The 20837-nt window shown below is 41.2% G+C and overlaps 1 protein-coding gene across 2 annotated transcripts in view; it reads left to right on the plus strand.

Annotated features, from left to right (window-relative positions):
* Window positions 1–20837, plus strand: part of ACAN (aggrecan) — a 203732-nt gene that overhangs the window by 155160 nt on the left and 27735 nt on the right. Inside the window, exons 13-16 of one of the 2 annotated variants that reach the window (XM_086958124.1) lie at window positions 7504–7617; window positions 10511–10669; window positions 14034–14116; window positions 18102–18246. In XM_086958124.1, the coding sequence (XP_086814250.1) occupies window positions 7504–7617; window positions 10511–10669; window positions 14034–14116; window positions 18102–18246 (501 nt within the window). The remainder of the gene's footprint in view (window positions 1–7503; window positions 7618–10510; window positions 10670–14033; window positions 14117–18101; window positions 18247–20837) is intronic. The other variant, XM_086958125.1, reaches the window with a different exon arrangement.

Raw genomic sequence — 20837 nt, forward strand, 5'->3', positions numbered from 1 at the left:
TGTGCTCAGTTTTCTGCCTCCTTTGCTCATTTAATGCTCGTTTCTTTGCCTCTTCTCTTTGCGATTCTGCCATTTAGTCTGCCTTTTTCTGTTCATTCTGCCTGTTATTTTGGGCCTTTCTACCCACTCCTGACCTTTATTATGCCTCTTCCTGCTTGTTTCGGACCTCTATTTTGCCTCTAGCTTACCGCTCCTGATCTTTATTTTGCCTCTTTCTGCTCTGTTCTGACCTTTATTTTGCCTCTTCCTGCTCGCTTCTGACCTTTACTCTACCTCTTTCTGCTCATTTTTGACCTTTATTTTGCCTGTTTCTGCTCATTTCTGACCTTGATTATGCCTCTTCCAGCTCACTACTGTCCTTTACTCTGCCTCTTTCTGCTTATTTCTGACCTTTATTCTGCCTCTATCTCCTCGCTCCTGACCTTTATATTGCCTCTTTCTGTTTGGTTTTGACCTTTATTCTGCCTGTTGCTACTGGTTTCTGACCTCTATATTGCCTCTTTCATCTCATTTTTACCTTTATTTTGCCTCTTTCTGCTCATTGCTGACCTTTATTCTGCCTCTTTCTGCTCATTTTGTACCTTTATTTTGCCTCTATCTGCTCGTTACTGACCTTTATTTGTCAGTTTTAGTGCCTCTGAGTGCCCTTTAGCCCACCCAAGGCGCCCTGTGAGCACTGTTGGGGACCACATGGGAAGCCTCAATGACCCTGTGGTCCCTGGCGTTTCTCCCACAAGTAGGGAGCTGCTTAAAATAGCAGTTTCCTGCTTGCAGGAGCAAAGTTTTCACCTGTTTACCTGCAGGCATATTTGCATGCAGAGAAATAGATGAAAACTCCACTTTTTGCAATATGGAGCTCTTTGACCCCTCTCTAGAACAGCCCCGAGGAGGTACTTTTTCTGCGAGTTCTCAAATATCATAATTTTGCAGTATCTTGGGATTTTCTTTAATGCTTTTTAGGCTTGTCGGAGTCCCTATGGGATATGGGATCCTAGGGCCAACTTTATGGGATTAGGGTATTCTTACCCTGCCACCTTGAAATTTTTAAAATATTTTTATGTAGCACTCGGCAGAAGCTGAGTCTCAAGATGGCTGCCAACTCTTCCTGGTTGAAGTGTTGGCAGCCAATTGGACCTCAGCATTTTCCTGCATGAGCTTGTTATTATTCACAAAGTCCCTGCGGACACAGATATCACTAACTGGTTTTCTTAAATTTCTCAACAACTACCAAACAGATTCACACCAAATACCTGAAAACGTGATCTGCATAACCAAATCTTCCTTTCTGCCAAATTTAGTGTAATTCTGTCCAGTGCTTTGGGCTGCAGCTTCGACTAAGGAAAAGAACCTTTTTTACTCCATTTTCCTTCAGCGTGATTGCTTTATTTTTGACAGCGAAAATGCCTGCCTCGTTTCAAAGCTGACTACTCCTTGCTCACAGGTCGCTGTAAAAAATAAAACTATCACACTTAAGGAATTGAGCTGCTCCTCGTCTTTTTCTGCATGGAATTGGCGTATGGGAAGAGGTGAATATTGGGAATACTGTAGGGGTTCGCTACCCTGCCCACAAGCTCACTGTCGTAATTGGTGGGAACATTTCCAACGCTGGATGTTTGGATATATGTATATAGAGAGCGAGAGAGAGAGAGTGTGTGTGTACATACACACACACACAGTGGCAGTTACTACTGTGTAGTTATGGTTCAGGCACACTTTCCATTGAAAGGCGTTTATTGATCTTCATATAAATTTGGCCTCCATTGAGGGATCTTCACCGAATCTAACAGGTGCTTAGTGTAGTCAACAAAAGTCTGGCATGCAAAATTTCATACAGTTTTGCCTGGGGCAAAAAAGATAAAAAAGGTTAACCAAAAGCTCCCATTGGATAATTTTTTTTTCCCGTATAGCTTAAAGCTTTAAAAGGATTTACAACAAACTTGGCTTGAAAATAGAATTTACCCCGAAAGCATGCTTTTGTTGGCAAAGTAGTTCTTGAGACATTTGCATTTGAAAATAGCGCTGGGGGGATTAAAAAAAATTAACACTTTTGTATATCTTGATTTGCTTATAACTTTTGCACTGTTTGACTGTTGAATACGCATGAAATTTGACAGACTTTTAGCATGTTTAGAATACTTTTGTTGTTTTCACATTTTTGCAGACAAATCAAAGGGGCCCAGTTGAAAATGGGAGCAACAAGTGTTTATTTACTAATAAGCTTTGGCACTCTGTGATCGACCTGCAAAAATGTGGCACAATCTAGAAAGCATTATTTTTCTATTAGTTTGCCATGTTTCATGTCAAGGCTTCAAGGAGGCAGAGTTAAAGGGGAAGTCACTAAAATATTCAATTGCTTATTACATTGGGCCTGTTTGAGGAATCTGTATCAAATGTGGCAAACTGTTAGCAAGTTACCACCCAGTGCATGTTTTTTCAAGTTTTGTGAGAATCCAGTGGGGGAGTGGGCATATTTAAAGAATATGGTCAAAAATGTTTGATTTAATGTTAGCTTTGGCATTATTAGATATGTCTACATGAACTTTATCAGAGCCTTTTAGCCTTCTCTCGGCATGTTTAAGATTAACTAGATTCATGGGAGGAGAAACTTAAAAAAAGAGGGGCAAAAAAAGTGTGTATTTGCTTATAACATTGGCACAGCACAAAGTTTAGCTTGGATGGATTGGTTTTCTATTGGCTTATATAGTGTTTTGCCAATTGATCAAGAGGAGGGCAACGTTAAAATGGCGGGGGGGGGGGCAGTAAAATGTATATTTGCTTAAAACCATAGTGCTGTTGGATGAATCTGTGCCAAAATGTGGAATACAGTTATATAACATGTTACATACACAGCTAATTGGAGGTGGTAGGGAGAATAAAAGGAGGGGGTATAAACATTTATGATTTAATAGTAACTTTGGCACCATTTGAAAGATCTACAAGGAATTTGGAAGAGGCTTTGCATGTTTAGCTAATTCTTGTTTTTCGCAATTTCATGAAGGTCGAACAAGGGGAGGTGGCAGATTTCATGAAGAGGTCAAAGAAGTATTCATTTAGTCATATATTTTGGTGTCTCTGATGTGCAAGGCTGATGCTGGTTGTTCACTGAGCCTGGCCAAAGGGCACGCAGAGGCACAGAATGTGTACATGGTAGGAGAATGTGGTATATCATTAAAAAAACATGAAATTGAATGAATCAACACAATTTGCGGTCAGTTATGATTCAGCAAACCTAAAACTGAAAAATCCATGAAATTCACCAATTCTGATGTGCAGCAAACAATGCATACCATAACTCTGGCCCTCCATCATGTTCAGTACACTCCTAAGGCAATGGCATGTTAAAAAAAGAGGCTGTCTACAAAGGACAACAGGGCGAGTATAAATTGCGGAGTGCATTGTCTGTTTCACACAATAACTGGAGAATTTCAGAGCGTTGAACCATAACTGATCTTTAACTGTGGTTTTCTTTGAGTGTGTGTAGATCGAGTAAAATCACATAATGGCGAATGATGCGTAATTAGCACACCTGGGATGATTTCGTTTTGTCATTGGACGGAGCCGATGACGTTGCATGCGAAGAACAATAATAAATGTTGACCTGATGAACACTGAGGAGCAGTAATTCTTGTGATCTCGCGATCCCCGTAGCCATTGAGAATATGCAAATGTGTACATGTAGCAAAATATGTTGCACAAGCACAGTTGGGACACACTCACGTGCACGCATGGTCATACGTTCACTAAGTGCCCACTCAGAGCCACGTGCATTTCTCCATCAACTGAACAGTGGAAACAATGTGTTGCCTGGGACTCCTCTCGCACCAGTGTGAGAATGCGGACCTGCCTTGAATTGATGTTCTCCTTTGCAACAGTTTCCGAGTTGTTTTGATGTTCTGTTTGTTTGCTTACTCGGGACATGAGCACGAGATCTGTGCATCCCCTGACGTACAATGCTGTTTGAAATGCCAACTAATGTCACTCAGACATCATTGCCAAAGAAAGGCCGCAATGCTTTGCTGTTCATCCTGCTTCCGCCACATGCTTTGTTTCGGTTTCCACAGCCAGCTTGAACTTAATAGATGCTATTGCTAATGAAAAAGGAGAACCCCCTTCTGCTTGTTCACTTGCTTTCCATTTTGAATTGTGGATGTTTACTGTTGCTGCTGCCTGCTGAAAAGAAAAGGTACATGATGGAATTAGGTCACATGACATCATCTCCAACATATATTCCCATAATACAATATTAGCGATCATTTCTCTGGACTTCAGTAAGGGAACTATTTAAAATCATTAACATTATTTATGAGTTCACACTCAGATTTCTTAATGAAGAACACACATCAGACCATAGTGCCAGGTGTAACCAAATATTAGTGAATAATATGCTTAGCACATTAATATTACTTAATGCACTATAAACAGCCTTTGTTGGTTTGCCAGTACAAGCCCCTAAAGCAGACAAAAAACAAGAAAGTGAATAGCATACACTACCTTGTCGCACGAGGTGACTTTGTGTGTCTACTCAAAGATGAACTGGTCTGCGTCAGCCCCAGTGCATCCAATGACCTCAGTCAGCTCACAGAATTCACGTGAATCAGCCATTGCCATGTTCATGTTGTGTTAAGGACAAAGATGGAGCCCCTTGCATCCATCATAGGACGTTAACTAAAGTCAGAGTTAAGGACAATAATACCGGATGGGGATGTTTCATATGTGTATGAGAGAGGAAGGTTCCTTGCATATAGAAACATGGGCAAAATAAAGTTTAAAAAAATAGCTTTTTGATTTAACTGAAAAAACGTGCAGGAAAAGTTGTGTACTTCCAATGCATTTTAAACGTCTTGAGGGCTCAGGATGTGATCACTTGACAGCATAGCTCTGGAAATGTACATGTTAAATATGAATTATTAAAGAAGCAGCAGGAAAGTATGCCAATAGACTAGTTAATAACCTGAAACTCCTGACTTTGTCTTACCTGATCATTGCAAGCACAGGTTGCTACTTAGCGGCACTGCTTCCAAAGAGATCAGAAATACATTTCCTGTCTGAGGTAGTAGGAGACATTGCTGTAAAAAAGGGTTTAGTGAAAGGATATCATGAGGCAAGAGGAGGAAAACCCTGCCTACATCTCCGGGATGCAAGCTTCTCATCATCCAGCCATCCTTCTCAACATCTAGGGCTAAAGGAATAGTCGCAGCCAGGTTAGAATGTCTGTAAAAAGTACCAGTTTGCATGTGCCAAAGTCAATCATTGCTGACAACATAGAATCCAAAAGCAGTTTTATAGTATGTATTTTCCTTTGCAATATTAAAATAGGAGCCACCTGTCATATTGACTGTCTGGAAGCGAAAGCCATAAAAAAAACGCAGCAGTAGCCCATATCTCAGTAGTCTTTAAGCAGCAAAATATGTGGTACTCTATTATCTTCTCAAAGCCCTGAAGGCAAACCAACCAAATGTGACCATTTAGACCTCATGTAATGGAGTGGGACCAAACTAGTTTTGTGAGGTGCCTGATATACCACTCCACTGTCCACAACTGCCCTGTCTACGTGATGCACACGAAGTAAGCATCTAAGTACTCATAGGACAGATGACCTATGACACCTGGTACTTTGTTATGGATGGAGTCCTCTGTCAGACACTAGCTGCCCACTCTGGGCAGAATACAGGGCCGCAGAAGGGACAAGCGAGGTTTACGTTTGTGACACATAGACACTGTGGTCTGATTAATCAGAAATGGGCAACACCAGTTTGTGACGCTACCCATCACGTAATGGAAAGCCATTCACCATTGCATTCAATCTATGAAATATTGTGAGGTCATTTGTGTTGCCTGAAATGTAGTAATTTTGCCAATCACCTCAAATAAAGGATTCAAAGGCTTACGATATTTGACAGCTGGAGGTTACATAACTACTAAACAAATATTAGGCAAAAAGCAAACCTAACTGTTATATTATTGTCAAAAACATAGGACTAGATTTAAGGAAAGCCAAACAGTACTCCATCCATCAGGGCATTACATCCACCACCCTAAAAGAGTACCATCTATCAAATCTAGAGAAGACCGCTGGCTCAGTAGTCATTCCTGGAGAGTGAAAGGAACTGCTGTCACAGTGCTGGCTGGGCGCTGTCAGTTTTGACGGCAGTACATTCATTTTTTCAAAAGTTTTTGTTGTTCAGAATAAAACTGGCAAAATGGGTGTTTGTTTCTGAAAAACCAAAAACTAATGACCCCTTGCCCTGGAAGATTTTCTCCAGGGCATTGGTGTGATTATTATGCTTTTTGTCCCTTACCGCCATATTTTTCCTTGCAGTAATAAACAGAAAAGAAACACATTACGCCGTCCACCCTAAACAGGGTGGGCAGAGTAATGGTCTTCCTCCAACAGCCCTTACTCTGCAGGGTCGTCGCCTGAAGTTTTCGGTCAACCCAGCAAACAAGGGCTCTTTTGACCGAAACATTAAGGTCTGCCCATGGACTAAGGGTTTAACGGACGGGTATAATGTCACGCTTGTGATGCAGTATCCCACCCACAAAACTCTAAATCATGCCCTAAATTACAATCTAGCCAATTTAAGAGGATTTTAGGAATAGACTATGAACGAGTAAAGTATTACATAAATAGGCATTGAACCAAGCGCAAATAAAAATATGTGTTTCTTCAAACATTTTAATGGTGTTGAGACACAATCGTAATATTGAGCTCTGACCGTTGTCACCAGCCCAGCTTCTGCATTAGGTAAGGTTGGCATGAGTTTTGGACACATGAACTGGAAAAAATAATTACATTAATCCCTTAGTGGCATGATGGCTTTTTCATCTGTTATCTGGCAGTTCCGTTTTCAATTTTGATTTCCATATTTTATAGCACCATAATTACCAATAAGATCTAAAGGAATTTGAAAAACCTGTAAACCCCTAGGGGCCATTCCCCCCCAGTAAGAGCAGAAAGTTACAATAGAACTGGAGGGCGACAGAGGAGGAGTTTTAGTAGTCAGTTATTAGGGTATACATAAACCGCTCTACTTGCCCCTTTAATTCAACTACACTTATAAGATGTCTATGTTCTCATCCAGTAATGATAACCAAAAATAGTTAATATAAATATCTGGCAACCACTGAGTGTGATCTAGTCCATAGTTTTGATAAGGAATAAACCAATAAAATAGGAAAAATATGCTGAGAGTATGCACCATAAATATCAACCTCTCATTCTGAACTGAACATACAGAGGTTTAAAGTGGATGCCTATTGACCCTTGGCAAGTAACCTTTGAAGAATACATAAGTAATGGGGTCCAAACGACAGATTCCGGTATCTTGGGTCGCCATCTTAAAAGGCATCACTAAGAAAAACAAGTCCCTACACTATGCATTGCAAACTCCTAGCAACAGCAGCATCAGTTCAAACTATCCTGGAACAAGTGACCACATCCGTTCTCCTTTTTGTCACATTCGCTGCCAGGAGTCCTAACGGCAGACCCTTGATTTCTTGCAGACATTGATGTGTGCCTCTCAAGCCCCTGTCTGAATGGAGCTACCTGCGTTGATGGCATCGACTCTTTCACATGCTTATGCCTTCCCAGCTACGGAGGGGACCTCTGTGAGATCGGTACGAGCAACCTGGCTTGAGCTAACATTACTAACACCTGCATCCAAATCGAGGAAGGCTATGCTAGGTTCTGTGGGCTAATCCCTAACCATGACCTGGTGCTGGTGTGGTGGCAACAAACTGTTGATGTAGAATAGCATGGTTAGCATGTGTCATTCGTGCATCAATGTATTAATCATGCATTCTTAAAGATTTGTTTCTGTTTCAGCATTTTTGTTTCCACAGGAGCTAATTTGCAGCTTGCTTTTTTTTCAGAAACAAGGCTTCTTCCCCAACTATATTAGAGTTCAGTTTTCTTTATCGATTCTTTTTGTCCCGTGCATAAAAGGTTCAGAAATTATTCGAGAAGAGCATCCTTGCTTCTTAATAAACATTAAACCTCCTCAGTAAGTATCGACGGCCTAAGAAGTCGCAGATTGTTAGTGGATGCTGTGAAAATGGATAAAGAGACTTAAAACGTTCGTTCAATACTTGATAAAAATATTTTTCAGATAGATTGCAACTAGCATCATATCCACTGCATAGGTTTGTGCCCTAGAAATATAATAAATCTCACCCTACTCAAGAGCTGTGATGGTTTAAGAATGAAATTATGATCCTCGGTCTTGGCATCAGGAGATAAAAATGCAGAAGACAATAGTAGGCATGCTATATAAAGACAGACATGTTTCTACAGGCATCATAAATTGGCAAAGGTAAGCTCACAAGCCAGAGCATGTTTCAGTCCGTGAAAGATCTTACCAGACGGAATACTGGTTCCAAAAAAGTATGTCACCATTTATTTCTTAAGTGTCTTTAAGTCCTGAAAGTCTGAAACATACAAAACTCAAATCCCATCGCATCTGCTCTGAGATTCAAAATGATGAGAATCAGTTTCGAAACTCTTCCAGAGCATCCACTAAAATGCTTCATTCAATTTCCCACTCTTTCAACAAGTGTAGAAGGAATGAGTTGCTAAAGACATACTAAAATAATGATCATATTTAATACAATAGCCCCCACCTAAACACGGGTCATTAAAGTCTTCCTAAAATATGCTTTTTCTGCACATTCATCATCATGGTAATGGAACAGAAACCATAGAACTGACATCTCAGACCTAACCAGCTACCTTGCTGAAACACATTCTGTTATCATGTTATAAACTGCTGATAGCCATTTGCATGCCCACTGGAGCAAAATATGCAATGCTACACTGTCTTTGGACGCCTTTCTCTGCACGAAAAAGGCAGAAACTCCTCCCTCAGGAGGCCATTGCCCTGGGTTCATGCAGCCTCAGGTCCATAAAACCTACCTCTCATAACAAACCACCATCATGCAGAAAATCAGGGAGAAACATTAACCACTGAAGGCAAAGATCCTAGAAAACGCCATAACTGATTTCAGACAATAACCCAGCACTGAAAATGCCATTGTTCATGGGGGTAATATACCTGAATACTGTTGAGACAACAGTACTCATGCTTTCGTCCAATTCACCATCACAGACTCCACTATGCTTCTGTTTTGTTTGCAAAGGAATTGTGAACAACCATCTTATGCCATGTACTAGAGTGGGTTAAGTCTGTCTTGCAAGTCGGGTTCAGCCATCCTACAGACAGCCACAGCCGCATCATTCCAGACTACTGTTGTCTCCCTGAGTCAGTTTAACAAGTAAAGGGATTCCCTGGATGAGATAGTTGCAAAATCCAATAAACCACTGCACAAGATTCATGACAAAAAGATCTTTGGTACAACAATTAAGTAACAAGAGATTATATATATTAACTGCATGAAAAAATACAGATCAATACTAAACCAGATAAATCAAGCAGTAAAAATCTGTCATTTTAAATTCAATATGAGCAGACTACATAGACACCAATGAAAGTAAGTACACATTCAGCCCTGTTTAAAGCACACAATGTGCTAGCTCGAATTTGTGAACAGTATTTATACCTGATTACCAGATTAGCAGCAACTGATACAGCGAGTAGATACATTATCAGAGATACCAGTTTATATAGTTATCCAACGCTCAATAATGCTTAATTTCTCATAGAAAATAGTTCAGGAAATTGAAGATCCCTATCCTAATGCTCGCTGCCATTTACATGTTCAATCTGCAACTGGTGCACAAGAAGTTGTGTGCCAAGTTTGGCTTCTAGTAGACATTTACTGATGTTCAGACATAAATTCAGATGTTTGGCTTCTGCTAACTAATTTCCATTGCCTATGAGAGCTTGGATTGTTAAACGTGGCATAACAACAAATCACTCAGTTCTAAAATCCACTGTTGGTTAATTAATACTTCTATAGTTGTTGATAAAGAGTTATGTACTAAAACAATATGCAGGTGGTGAACAAGTCACCTGGATTGAGTTGAGTTCTTTAAAGTCACGTGTCAAAGCCATACAATCAAAGTCAACAGAAAAAGCAATCATCAATTTACCTTGGGGGTGGATAACAGTCAGAGAACTAAAAAGAAAATATCTGGAATTTCCAAATCATATAGATGAAAGCTACCAAAAGAAATTATATTTTCAATCCTCGCGCCTTAAACTTCTTTAGGTTAGAGGAAAGCTTAAAAATCTTTTGGTGAACAGTTTTATGTGCAAGAGACTTGACTTTCCCCCTATCACATAAGAGGTTTCCTATGTGTGGTCAAATGTGGGAAGAACATGACTGTCATTTTTCCTTTCTTTACCACACTTCCCCGTGCCCATGGATCTATGAAATCTTCAATGCTGCTGTTGCTTCCACTTCAATGAGAGTACCCATCATATTTCATTCAATAGGTGTCTGAATTCACACAGAAGACTATTAGGATCCAAGTTCCACAGTCTAACTTTGGGAACCATTCAGTTTCCAGTGTATGCTCTTCTATGATTCATGCTCCTCCAAATCATTTCAGATCTGAAGATATGCGAGGAAGGGTGGACCAAATTCCAGGGTAACTGCTACAAACACTTCCCAGAGAGAGAAACGTGGGTGGATGCTGAAACGATGTGTCGGAATCATCAGTCCCACTTGGCCAGCATCCACAACCCTGAAGAACAGGAGTTTGTTAACAGTAAGTGCAGCATTTATGAAGTGTTGAAGAGATGTGTTACAAATGTAAGAAAGGATTGACAGCACAAATGTTATTATCTTAATAATTTGGGAATACATGGGAAGGAAAAGATCTGTTTTCCACTCATAGGTACAGATTTTGTATTTTTTAAGCAGTGTCGTACATTTCTTAGATTACTAATGTTACAAGAATGTGTAATGAACCGTGCCGGTGGTGCACACTGAACTAGAAGGCTATCCATTCAAATGTTTATAACATTGAAAGACCAGCCCTGTTTCCACCTGCTGGCTCACCAACTATTTCCTCAATGACACAGATTGAAGGCTGAGGAGGAACAGAGACAGAGAATAATATGCACTTTCTCATGTCACCCTTCTTTCAGACACATCGCCTTCTCCACATTGTGTCAGAAATATGAAGAGCGATAGTGATCAAAACCGACATCTCATTGTAAAACTTATATTTTACTCCACTTGCCGAGGCCCGGACTGGCCGTTACAGGCACCAGGCAATCCCCCGGTGCGCCGCAAGGGTGGGGGACAGTTTTGGGCCCCTGGGGGCCGTTTTTGTTACAGGACCGTTTTTGTAGTATAGCTGCAAAATCGGCCCTGTAACAAAATAGGCCGAAACCCGGCCCGGCAAAGAGCTCCGTCGCACCCCAAACAGTCTCCCCCCCTCCCCCCTCCCCGGGAGGAGGTGGGGGGCGGCTGGCACTTTGCCAGGGCCGGTTTTCATTCCCAGTCCGACCCTGCACTTGCCACACACATAAGCACAGCAAAGGTCCATACTACCACCAGGTAACCAGTCTATTAGAGGTGACCAGCAGGTAGGAGAATGAAGGCAAGACCAAGAGTTGTTAGTTTCATATAAAACTCTTTCTCTAGCCCATAAGCATGAACTGTATGTTCTACTGCTTTGAGGTCACCAAATGGACAAAACATTCTGTGGCCACTTGCTGTCTAGTGGCATAAATAGAAGTCCAGAAAGAATGAATATATTCTTTCAAATAGGTAAGAGCGGTGTACAATACCGTTTTAGAAGCAATTTTACTGTTGGTAGGACAAGCGTACATGTTCTGATCTTACAATAAATGTAATCTGCAAAGTAAACATGTACCGATAAATCAGTGAAGTCTCTGTTGTTTCGATAATGTGTTGAATGGCTGACACAAATGAAGAGATATAATGTGAATTCAAGGCATATGCAAAGAACCCCTCTTGCAAGTTTCAAATGTTAACTTAATATTGCCACTCGTTCCTTGCCCTGTGTCCAGCCTCGCTATTGAGTTGAATACATTTTATCAATGAACAATATGCATTGCTATGCCTTCTCGGATATCAATATAATTATAAAACATGACATTACTAACTTTTATTGGCTTACCTTCTGTTGGTTTCCTGAACACTGAACAAGATTTGTCCTTCGATTTTGTTTTGCATTTTCACGAAATGTAGGGCACTCAAATATAAGTAATAAAAATCTCGAAAAATCTTACAGAAACGATGTGGATAAAAAAGTCAAGAGTTTTGATTGGTACATTTTACCGAAGTCACAATAGCAACAATTTGGAAATATACCTTAAAAATGTGCTGTGGTCGATATCAATTTGTAACAGGTTGTTGGATACATCTGAAATAACTGTTAGGTATCTGTGTAATTTGGGAAGAGCCACAATAAGTGAGCAGGTGTAATTCGAAAAATCATAGGCCATATAAAATCACACTATAAGAACTTACGATTGTGGAAGATATTCAGGGGCAGATTTATGTTAACTGGCGCATCCCGAGGGATGCGCCAGTTAACATGCGCCACAGTGCGCCACAGCTACGCCACCCATGGTGCGCCGCATTTATGATGCGGCGCACCATGGGGCAAAAACGGCACGGATGCGTGACGCATCTGTGCCGGAAATGTGGCGCATTGCTGGAGTTGCGTCGCAAGCGCGACGCAGCTCCAGCAATACTCTGGGGGGGCCTATTCTTTCAATGCTGCCTCAAGCCTTACGCCTGCTTCAAGCAGGCGCAGGGTTTTGACGCAGCATTGCCCTGAAAGTGACTGAGTGAAATCTCATAGATTTCACTCAGCCACTTTCAAGAGGCGTTCCTGCGCAGGAACGCCCCCCCCTGCACAGGAACGCCTCCTCATGGCGCAGTGCTGTACAACGTGACGCATCTCCTAGATGCGTCACGTTGTAAATAGGGTGCAGGGATGCGCCAAGTTTCCGCGCCGTTGCGTCATGCAACGGCGGCGTAAACGTGGCGCAAGCCCTTCATAAATCTGCCCCAGAGATTTTAAGTGCAGAGTACGTTTTTAATACCACAATGCAAAATATTGCATTTCAGTTTTTACATATCTCATCAGAATCACACTAAAATCTTATTTCCGTTTTGACGGTCAATGTCCTTGGACAAAATAGTGGGCAGTTCATCAGATTACGTTTTGGTTCATACAGCGGTGCATTACATAAAACATTCATACCATCAGTGCTCCCAATTTCCAATTTGGTATTTGTGAGTCTTGGAGATAAAACGTTTTCTCAGCGATTAATCCCAACGCAATGACCACAACACCAAATTCTCTGTCATTTGTCCAGTGTAAAATACAATTATCATAATGCATACACGTAACATTAAAATGTAATCTCCAGATTATATGGCCTCTTTTCTAGAAAAAGCCCCTTCAAATAAACCCAGCATAAATTAATTAAAGAAAAGAGGCATGATAAATGTGTGGTATAACACAAGTCCAATCACATTTTGAGCATGGATCACAAAGACTACTCTGTGAGTAGACTCGACTTATCCTTGGAGTACTCCTGGCTTAATACTGATTTTCAGGAGTGGGCCACCGGTACTCTTGTCTTACTCCGGGTACATAGGAGTGAACCGCGAGTACTCCAATAGTATGTCACACCTACTCATGGCAAAATAGTTCTAAATCAGGCCCAAAACTGGATTCAGGATATTTAGAGAGTAATACACTTAGGTACAGGTACTGGTGGATAAAATATCTCTCTTAGATGACCTGCTCTGGACACTTGTATTCAACATTATTTTTTGGGAAAACCTTTAATTTACAAAATAGTACCTGAGCAAAAAAAAAAAAAAAAAGCAGACTATCCAGCATATGGCTTCGTTTGAGCAAGCTAAAATGCAGAGTCTTTCACGTGGATGTTTTAGCTAGTGCACAAAGGAGAATTCTGATCAAATGCCAGCCAAGTCTTTAGGAGGATGTGCTATGTCCAAGGTTTGTTTGACTCTTCATTGAGATGGATGGGTTCAATTGATAGCTCCTTGAACTGGATCAGTGGACAGCTGGCACTACCAGTATTTTGTGAATAATCTTTTCCTGTCTCTCCACATAGACAATGCACAAGATTATCAATGGATTGGACTCAACGACAAGGCAATCCAGCATGATTTCCGCTGGTCCGACGGGCTTCCTCTGGTAAGAACTTTTCAGAAATGAAGAGAGAGATTGCTTGCTCGTGCAATGCATAGCTTCTTTCAAGTTAATAATCTGTGGACAATCTACTAATAACATTTGTAGCATTTACTAGAAATGTAGCTTGCTTAACATGTGATAGATGGAGCAGGAAGTTGTGGACTTAGGGGAAGAACTGAACTTTGGGTAAAACATTCATTAGTTTAGGTTTAACTTTTTTATTAGATATTAAAGCTTTACACATACCTCATGTCTACCTTCTAGGACCTGCGGAGTTTGCATAAAGTGCATATCAACAACATTTCATAGTAAGGTTTCACGTGCCCTCCAACAGCGCTCATGCTAAGGGCTATCAAGTTAGCAACAAAAACCACCTAACCTAACCCATCCCAACCATCCCCGTCCACCTCCCCAGAACTCTTACAAATTCTATTAATATACTCTAGGACATATATGATAATGCTGCCACTCCAAATTCGACCTAACATTTGTTCCTCTAACCCAATATAGGGAGTTGGGTGTAGTTGAGGCTGAAATATGTAAAACGTTGAGGAACTGAGGACACAAGGAGGCATATATACAAGGCCACGGCACCACCGAGCATAATTTTTTTTATGCTTCGGTGGTGCACAGTGATGAACCATATTTACAAGGTCAAGCAAAGCCACCCAGCATGGCTTTGTAAATATAGCCCACTTTCATGCATTACTCTGCGTGAAAGGGACATTTCCCGGGTGTCCCAACGCAGCACCCATGGATTCTGACGCATTCCCAGATTTACATGGTTTTGTTAACCTGGGAATGGGCCAGATCCTAACTCCTCCCCAGGGGAGGCGTTAAAGTGACGCAACAAGGAGAAATACCTTTATTTGTCTTGTTTTTTGCTCTTTCTATGTGTGCTGCATTGTACATCATACATAGAAGGAGGCAAACGCCATCAATGGGCACCTTCCTGCACAAAAACAATTATCCCTGCACCCCAGGCACCTTTGCACCACGGTGCAAGGGTGCCTGCATTAGTGCTTGGCAGTCAATTGTGTACCAGCACAGTGGAAAGCACTGGGATGTGTCATATTTCTGCAAATACGGCGCATCCCTGCACTTTACCAATGGCGGGGCTCGGTGCAGAAAGAGGGCTTGCAGCGCTGCGTTGCGTAAATATGCCCTGAGACACATATAAATTCTGTTGCTAACTGATAGCCAGGATTTCCAAAATGTTGCAAAACTGCCACTTCTGCCTCCCAGTGCCAATGAAAACCTTCAATCTTTTGAGAAGTAACCTCAGTGTAATAACAGCTAGAGCGTAAAAACTCGTACTCACTTCTGCCTGGTGTCATAATCAATTTTGTGAGTGAGGAGCAAGTAACTGCTGGAAGACGACGAATCTGAAATTCAAAACCATTTAGATTTTCTTGAAATAAAAAGAGGGTATTTTTTATATGAGTACGTATTTAAATTTTAAGAAGCTGTTGCAACTTAAACAGAACAAAAATATTGTTCAAACAATCTTCTATTTATATTTGCAGCAATATGATCCTAAGATCCAAATCTTAGAAGCAAATGTTGCATCTATTTGGCAATCAGAATCCTCTTATCTCGCATAGTCACAGAATATATTAAAACTGTGTAAGTTTTCAAAAAGAGCATGAGCTAGCAAGTCTGCACGCTCCCAATACTGGACTGCACACATAATCATCATCAAAATTCTCCAGCCAATGGCGAAATATATATTTGCACAGTGTTTTGAAATGAAAAACAAGTTACATGTCTGCCGAACCTCAGAAAAAACTGAAATTAAAATATGTATTATTGTGTCGCTTCTCTACTGCCATACTAATTGATAAGGAAATGTAAAAATACCAGTTAGGGTAATTAATCCCATGCTAATTGCGATGTTCCATGCCCAGGGAGCCAGCTTCCAATCTCTTATATTTCGTTTAAACCTAGTGCTGGCAAATGGGGCAGACGAGAATTTCAAAAACCACAGAAAGCATCTGGTCCATTTTAGCGGAATTACTCCCAATGCAATGAATGATCAAAATTTCAAGGCAATACGATATTATGGAAGGACTGTCAAAGGCCTTTCCGTAATACCAGATTGCAGTTGCAATGGTGCATTTGGTGTGACAGGCAGCGCTCACTGGCTACGTCCCCTGCAAAAGATCGCTTACTCCAAGTATATTGTCTCACGTGCGATTACGAGAAATACATAACAGAAGCAGTGGCGGCTCGTAGTGGGAGTGCTGAGGGAGGTGGGGAAAGGGAGGACCAGGGTGGGTGAGTAGTGGAGTCGGACATACGACATCCACGAGTAAAGTAAGTAAATAAATAAATAAGACCATTTACCTTGCGCTAGCTGCATCGCCAACTCAGTGATGCAGCGAGCACAAGGTAAATAGTTTTATTTATTTATTTACTTACTTTACTCGTGGACGTCGTATGTCCAACTCCACTACAACCCCACCCTGCCCCTCCCCTGCCCCACCACCCGCAGGACTCCCACTGCGAACCGCCACTGAACAGAAGGACGGAGTTATCAAACTTTGGCTCCTACCAAAGTGGTCTAAAAATAGTAATCTCCATGGTACTTGGTGGTGAGTCGTGAGGGTCCCAAGGAGACTAGTTGAAAGACCAGGCTAGAAGAAGTGCCGTGTGGCCTCCACTGAAGCTTACAAGGGCCTCGGTTGCACCAACTCAGAGCAGTGAGCGGGATTATGGGTTGATGACGCATCACCACCCATATGACTAAACCCACAGAAAAACAGAGCTCGGAGTAGCAAGAACTCTCCCTTGCTGGAAGTTCTAAAGTGTAAATCTTCATTAGGTAGGAGACAAGGTTTCTATAGGGCAGCATTTGTTGCATGGAAGTGTCTACCCATTGATCCAAGAAAGTTCACACCTCTCCGTGAGTTTAGAAGATGGTTTAACACACATCGGTTCAACCCATTTCTGCCCAATACGAACCTTATGCAAATGGTGTCTTCCCATCATCAGACTCCACTGAGTTGGACACCTTTCTGCTATTTGCACAATTATTTTTTAAGGATGTCTTCAACTTAATGATCCATGTATCAATTCCTAAGTCAGTTTTTGTTACTTATCCCCTCTTATGTTAATGTATCCTTGCATCTAAATAATTTTAGATACAGCATCTTGGTCTTGGTTGCCCAATATAAATATCTTACAAAAAAATGTAATGATATATGAAATGTCATAAACATATAAAATGTCACTCATGGCATGTTTGGAACCGGATAGTGTCCCACATGTACAGTGCCATGTATACACCCCCATAATGCATAGTGAATATGACATTTCGCTTTGGGAGAAGATGACACAAAATATTGTAGACACAAAATATTTTGTCCAAAATCAACTATTATTCCTGTAAGAACCTATTGGCCTGATTTAAGGTTTGACGGACAGTATTCAGTCAATCAGGATGGTAGAGGATATTACCTTCACCAACGTAATGGAGTACTATCTGTAAAATGCAGAGCTGACAGCCCAGCAGTCATCTCTGTATATAGATAGGAACTACCATCATGGTTGTTCCTTTCAGTGTACAAAATGTTTGGTGGACGGCCACCACCAGTTTTGGCTGCCATTCACCAACTTTTTCAGAGTTTTTTTTTGTAGAAACAAACTTCCAAAGCAGGAGTGTTTTTTTCTGTCAATCAATGCCAGTTTTATCTTGGCAGTGGCAGGCCAAATGTTTGTTTTAGAAGGGTTTCTTCACCATCTACACGTAGGCAGCATTCCATAAAATCGTGGTGAGTAAAATGTTGTAAATAGATCTTGCCAATTTTTTCACCTTAGAAAATAAAGATTTAGGCATCGAGGTCAGATTGCATAAATCTGATCCAGGGCTGACCATACGCAATAATTATTAGCTACTGACATAGTGGTTAAACATCACCATTGAGTAATATTTGTCCGTTCTGAGGTTTCTTCCCATGCTTATTTCAATGTTTGTTCTTACTTGAAGCAATATGAGAACTGGAGGCCAAACCAGCCAGACAACTTCTTTGCTCACGGAGAAGATTGTGTTGTGATGATCTGGCACGAGCGTGGAGAGTGGAATGATGTCCCATGTAACTACCACTTGCCATTCACTTGCAAGAAAGGAACAGGTAAGGCACCAGCATGTAACCTGGGACCTGATGCATGGCTGCAGTGGCCGCTGTTCTAATGGGCACATCATCTTTCCATATCATCCAGATTTCAAAAGGAGTCCAGAAGATACATGATTTGGTACCATGTAAGGAACAATGCATGTCAGGGTACACTGGGAGGGCAACAGTAAAGAAAATCTATAAAGTCCACTGGTCATATTTTGAGCAAATAAAAATAATATTGGTTAAACCCCAAAATATCAGTTGACCAGGACCAGTTCGAGGTGTTTTGCTGAGTAAGTCAAAGTGGCATATGGCTAACCAGCCTCTCAGCATACTGCATACTGCATACTGACATGTTCTGTATGTTGAAACTATCTGGAAACATCTGATGGTGCCTAGGCACCTGTTTGTGAATTTTAGCTGCAGGCATATTCTTCCAGAGACTCACATGTATGTTTCTATGTTTTTTTGTATTTACAAGCATTGTTGGACACCAATTCCCCAGGGCCTGCAAAACTCACAGGCTGATAAGCAATCCATGTAAGAAGTATTGCCCCTCTCCCTGGAAATGCAGACACCAGATACTAGCTACTAGAAAGTGCAGAAACTAAAGAATGCTGAAAAGAAAAGCCAACATTCTCCAATTTAGGACCAGATGTATCAAGCCTTTTGCGACTCGCAAAGGCCGAAATTCGCAGAATTTCGGCCTTTGCAAATCGCAAACGGCCTTTTTGCATGTTTTGGAATGCATGAAAAAATCGCAATTTAAGGAATCGCAAAAAAATGCGATTCCTTATTTTGCCATAGCATTTAATGAATCGCAATTTTTGCAATTCCTTAAATGCTATGTATGTAGCAATTTAAATTTGCGAATTTTGGTTAAGAAATCGCAAATTACCACCAACTTGTTGTTGATGGTAATTTGCGAATTCTTTAAAAAAAGCACAAATTGTCATTTGTTAAGGTGGCATGTGATGCACACACATACCCATAGGGCATGTATGTGCGCCATATGCACACACATGTACATTTCAGGGGTGCAGCAGTGTGTCTTTAAGACACCCCTGCACCCTTGAAATAATTCTCAAATTGCGATTAGCAAATTGCGAATTCGCAATTTGAGAATTACTTCACAATCATACCTATGGGCCTCCTGTCCCATAGGAATGCATTGGAAATTATTCCTTATTTGCGAATTCGCAAAATACGTATTCGCAAATAAAGAATATTAAGGAATCGCTAAACAATAGCGATTTTGTACATACATTCCATTTTGCGAATTCTAAATAGCGATTCGCAAAAAAACAGTATTTAGAATTCGCAAATTGGAATCTTGATACATGTGCCCCTTAGTCTTTAACTTTCAGGGAGCAGTACACAGTCAAGGTTGGCATTTGGAGGTTGGTATAGGGTACAAAGTATACTTTAGGCAGTGCAGATATTACACTGAATAAATACATTGCCCATGCAGTGCTATTCCTTTCATTAAAAGAAATGCAATGTTTATTATTATTACGCACATATGGTCTTAACGTCAATAAGTCTTAGGGTCAGCAGGTTTCCCTTAGAAAACCATTATTGCATTTTTTCAAGAATTAAGCTAGAAATAAGCCAAGCCAAAGTATCTTTTCATCTACTGCAATGATGTGTACATATCCTACTCTTTCAAGGTCTATTTCAAGCTCGTTGGTGAGTTCAAGGGCACTGTGAGATATTCCCATCAGTCAGTGCAGAGGCAGGAGAGCTGTAGCTGGTGGTGTGCTGTTTTATGGTGAGCAACGCAAGCTGATTGATGTTGGGTCAGCCTTTGCAAGTGTGAGCAGTCACCTTCATGCTGTAGGAAGAGTAGGGGTTGGCAGAACTTGCTACATACAAATTCATTAAAATGTACATAAAAACTCCATGAGATTCTGCAGATGTTCCGCAAGTGGGTGGGATCACCACTTTACGCTGATTTTTAGTGCCAAGAGCTTATTCTGTACTGCAATGTGAACGGCACCACGCGGCACACCAGAGGGCATTGCTTCTTTGCTGCGGCTCAAGTAGATTTTCTACTCCAGTGGCAGCTTTTTCACCATGAACGATTGCAACTGTCCGCAGCCGCCCGTGTTGAGAACATCTCATATGGTGCCATCCCAGCACCTGAAAACTGCAAGGGGTGCCAATTCTCACTCGCGCTCGGCATCTTAACAATGGCAAGCCACACACGGGACTAATCTCCACCACACACCGGTTTTGCAGAGTTTTGCTGGAATATAACACGGAGTGGACAAAACTCTGCAAACTACGCGGTTGGAGCAGAATTTATCACCCACCCCTATTGAGGGGGATGTGGTGGCTGATAGTGGTTGCAGAGTGCAGCTGGAGTCATGGAGGTCCCGCTATAAAGGACCTGATCCCCACCACTAGAATCTACTTCTACTAACCTATAGTAGTGGCATTGCCCGGATAAGAGAACAGTAGTTCACAAGCTTAAAGGAGTAAGACTCTGAATGGTCCCTCAAACTCTAACTGGGGCCTAACTCTCTCTTAGAGGGCAACATGCCATAAAACAAAGAGCACTAATCAGGAGACTGGTGACATATGTGTCTGCGCCAGAAAATACA

Source organism: Lissotriton vulgaris, chromosome 2_1, assembly GCF_964263255.1.
Source record: "Lissotriton vulgaris chromosome 2_1, aLisVul1.2, whole genome shotgun sequence".
Taxonomy (NCBI): domain Eukaryota; kingdom Metazoa; phylum Chordata; class Amphibia; order Caudata; family Salamandridae; genus Lissotriton; species Lissotriton vulgaris.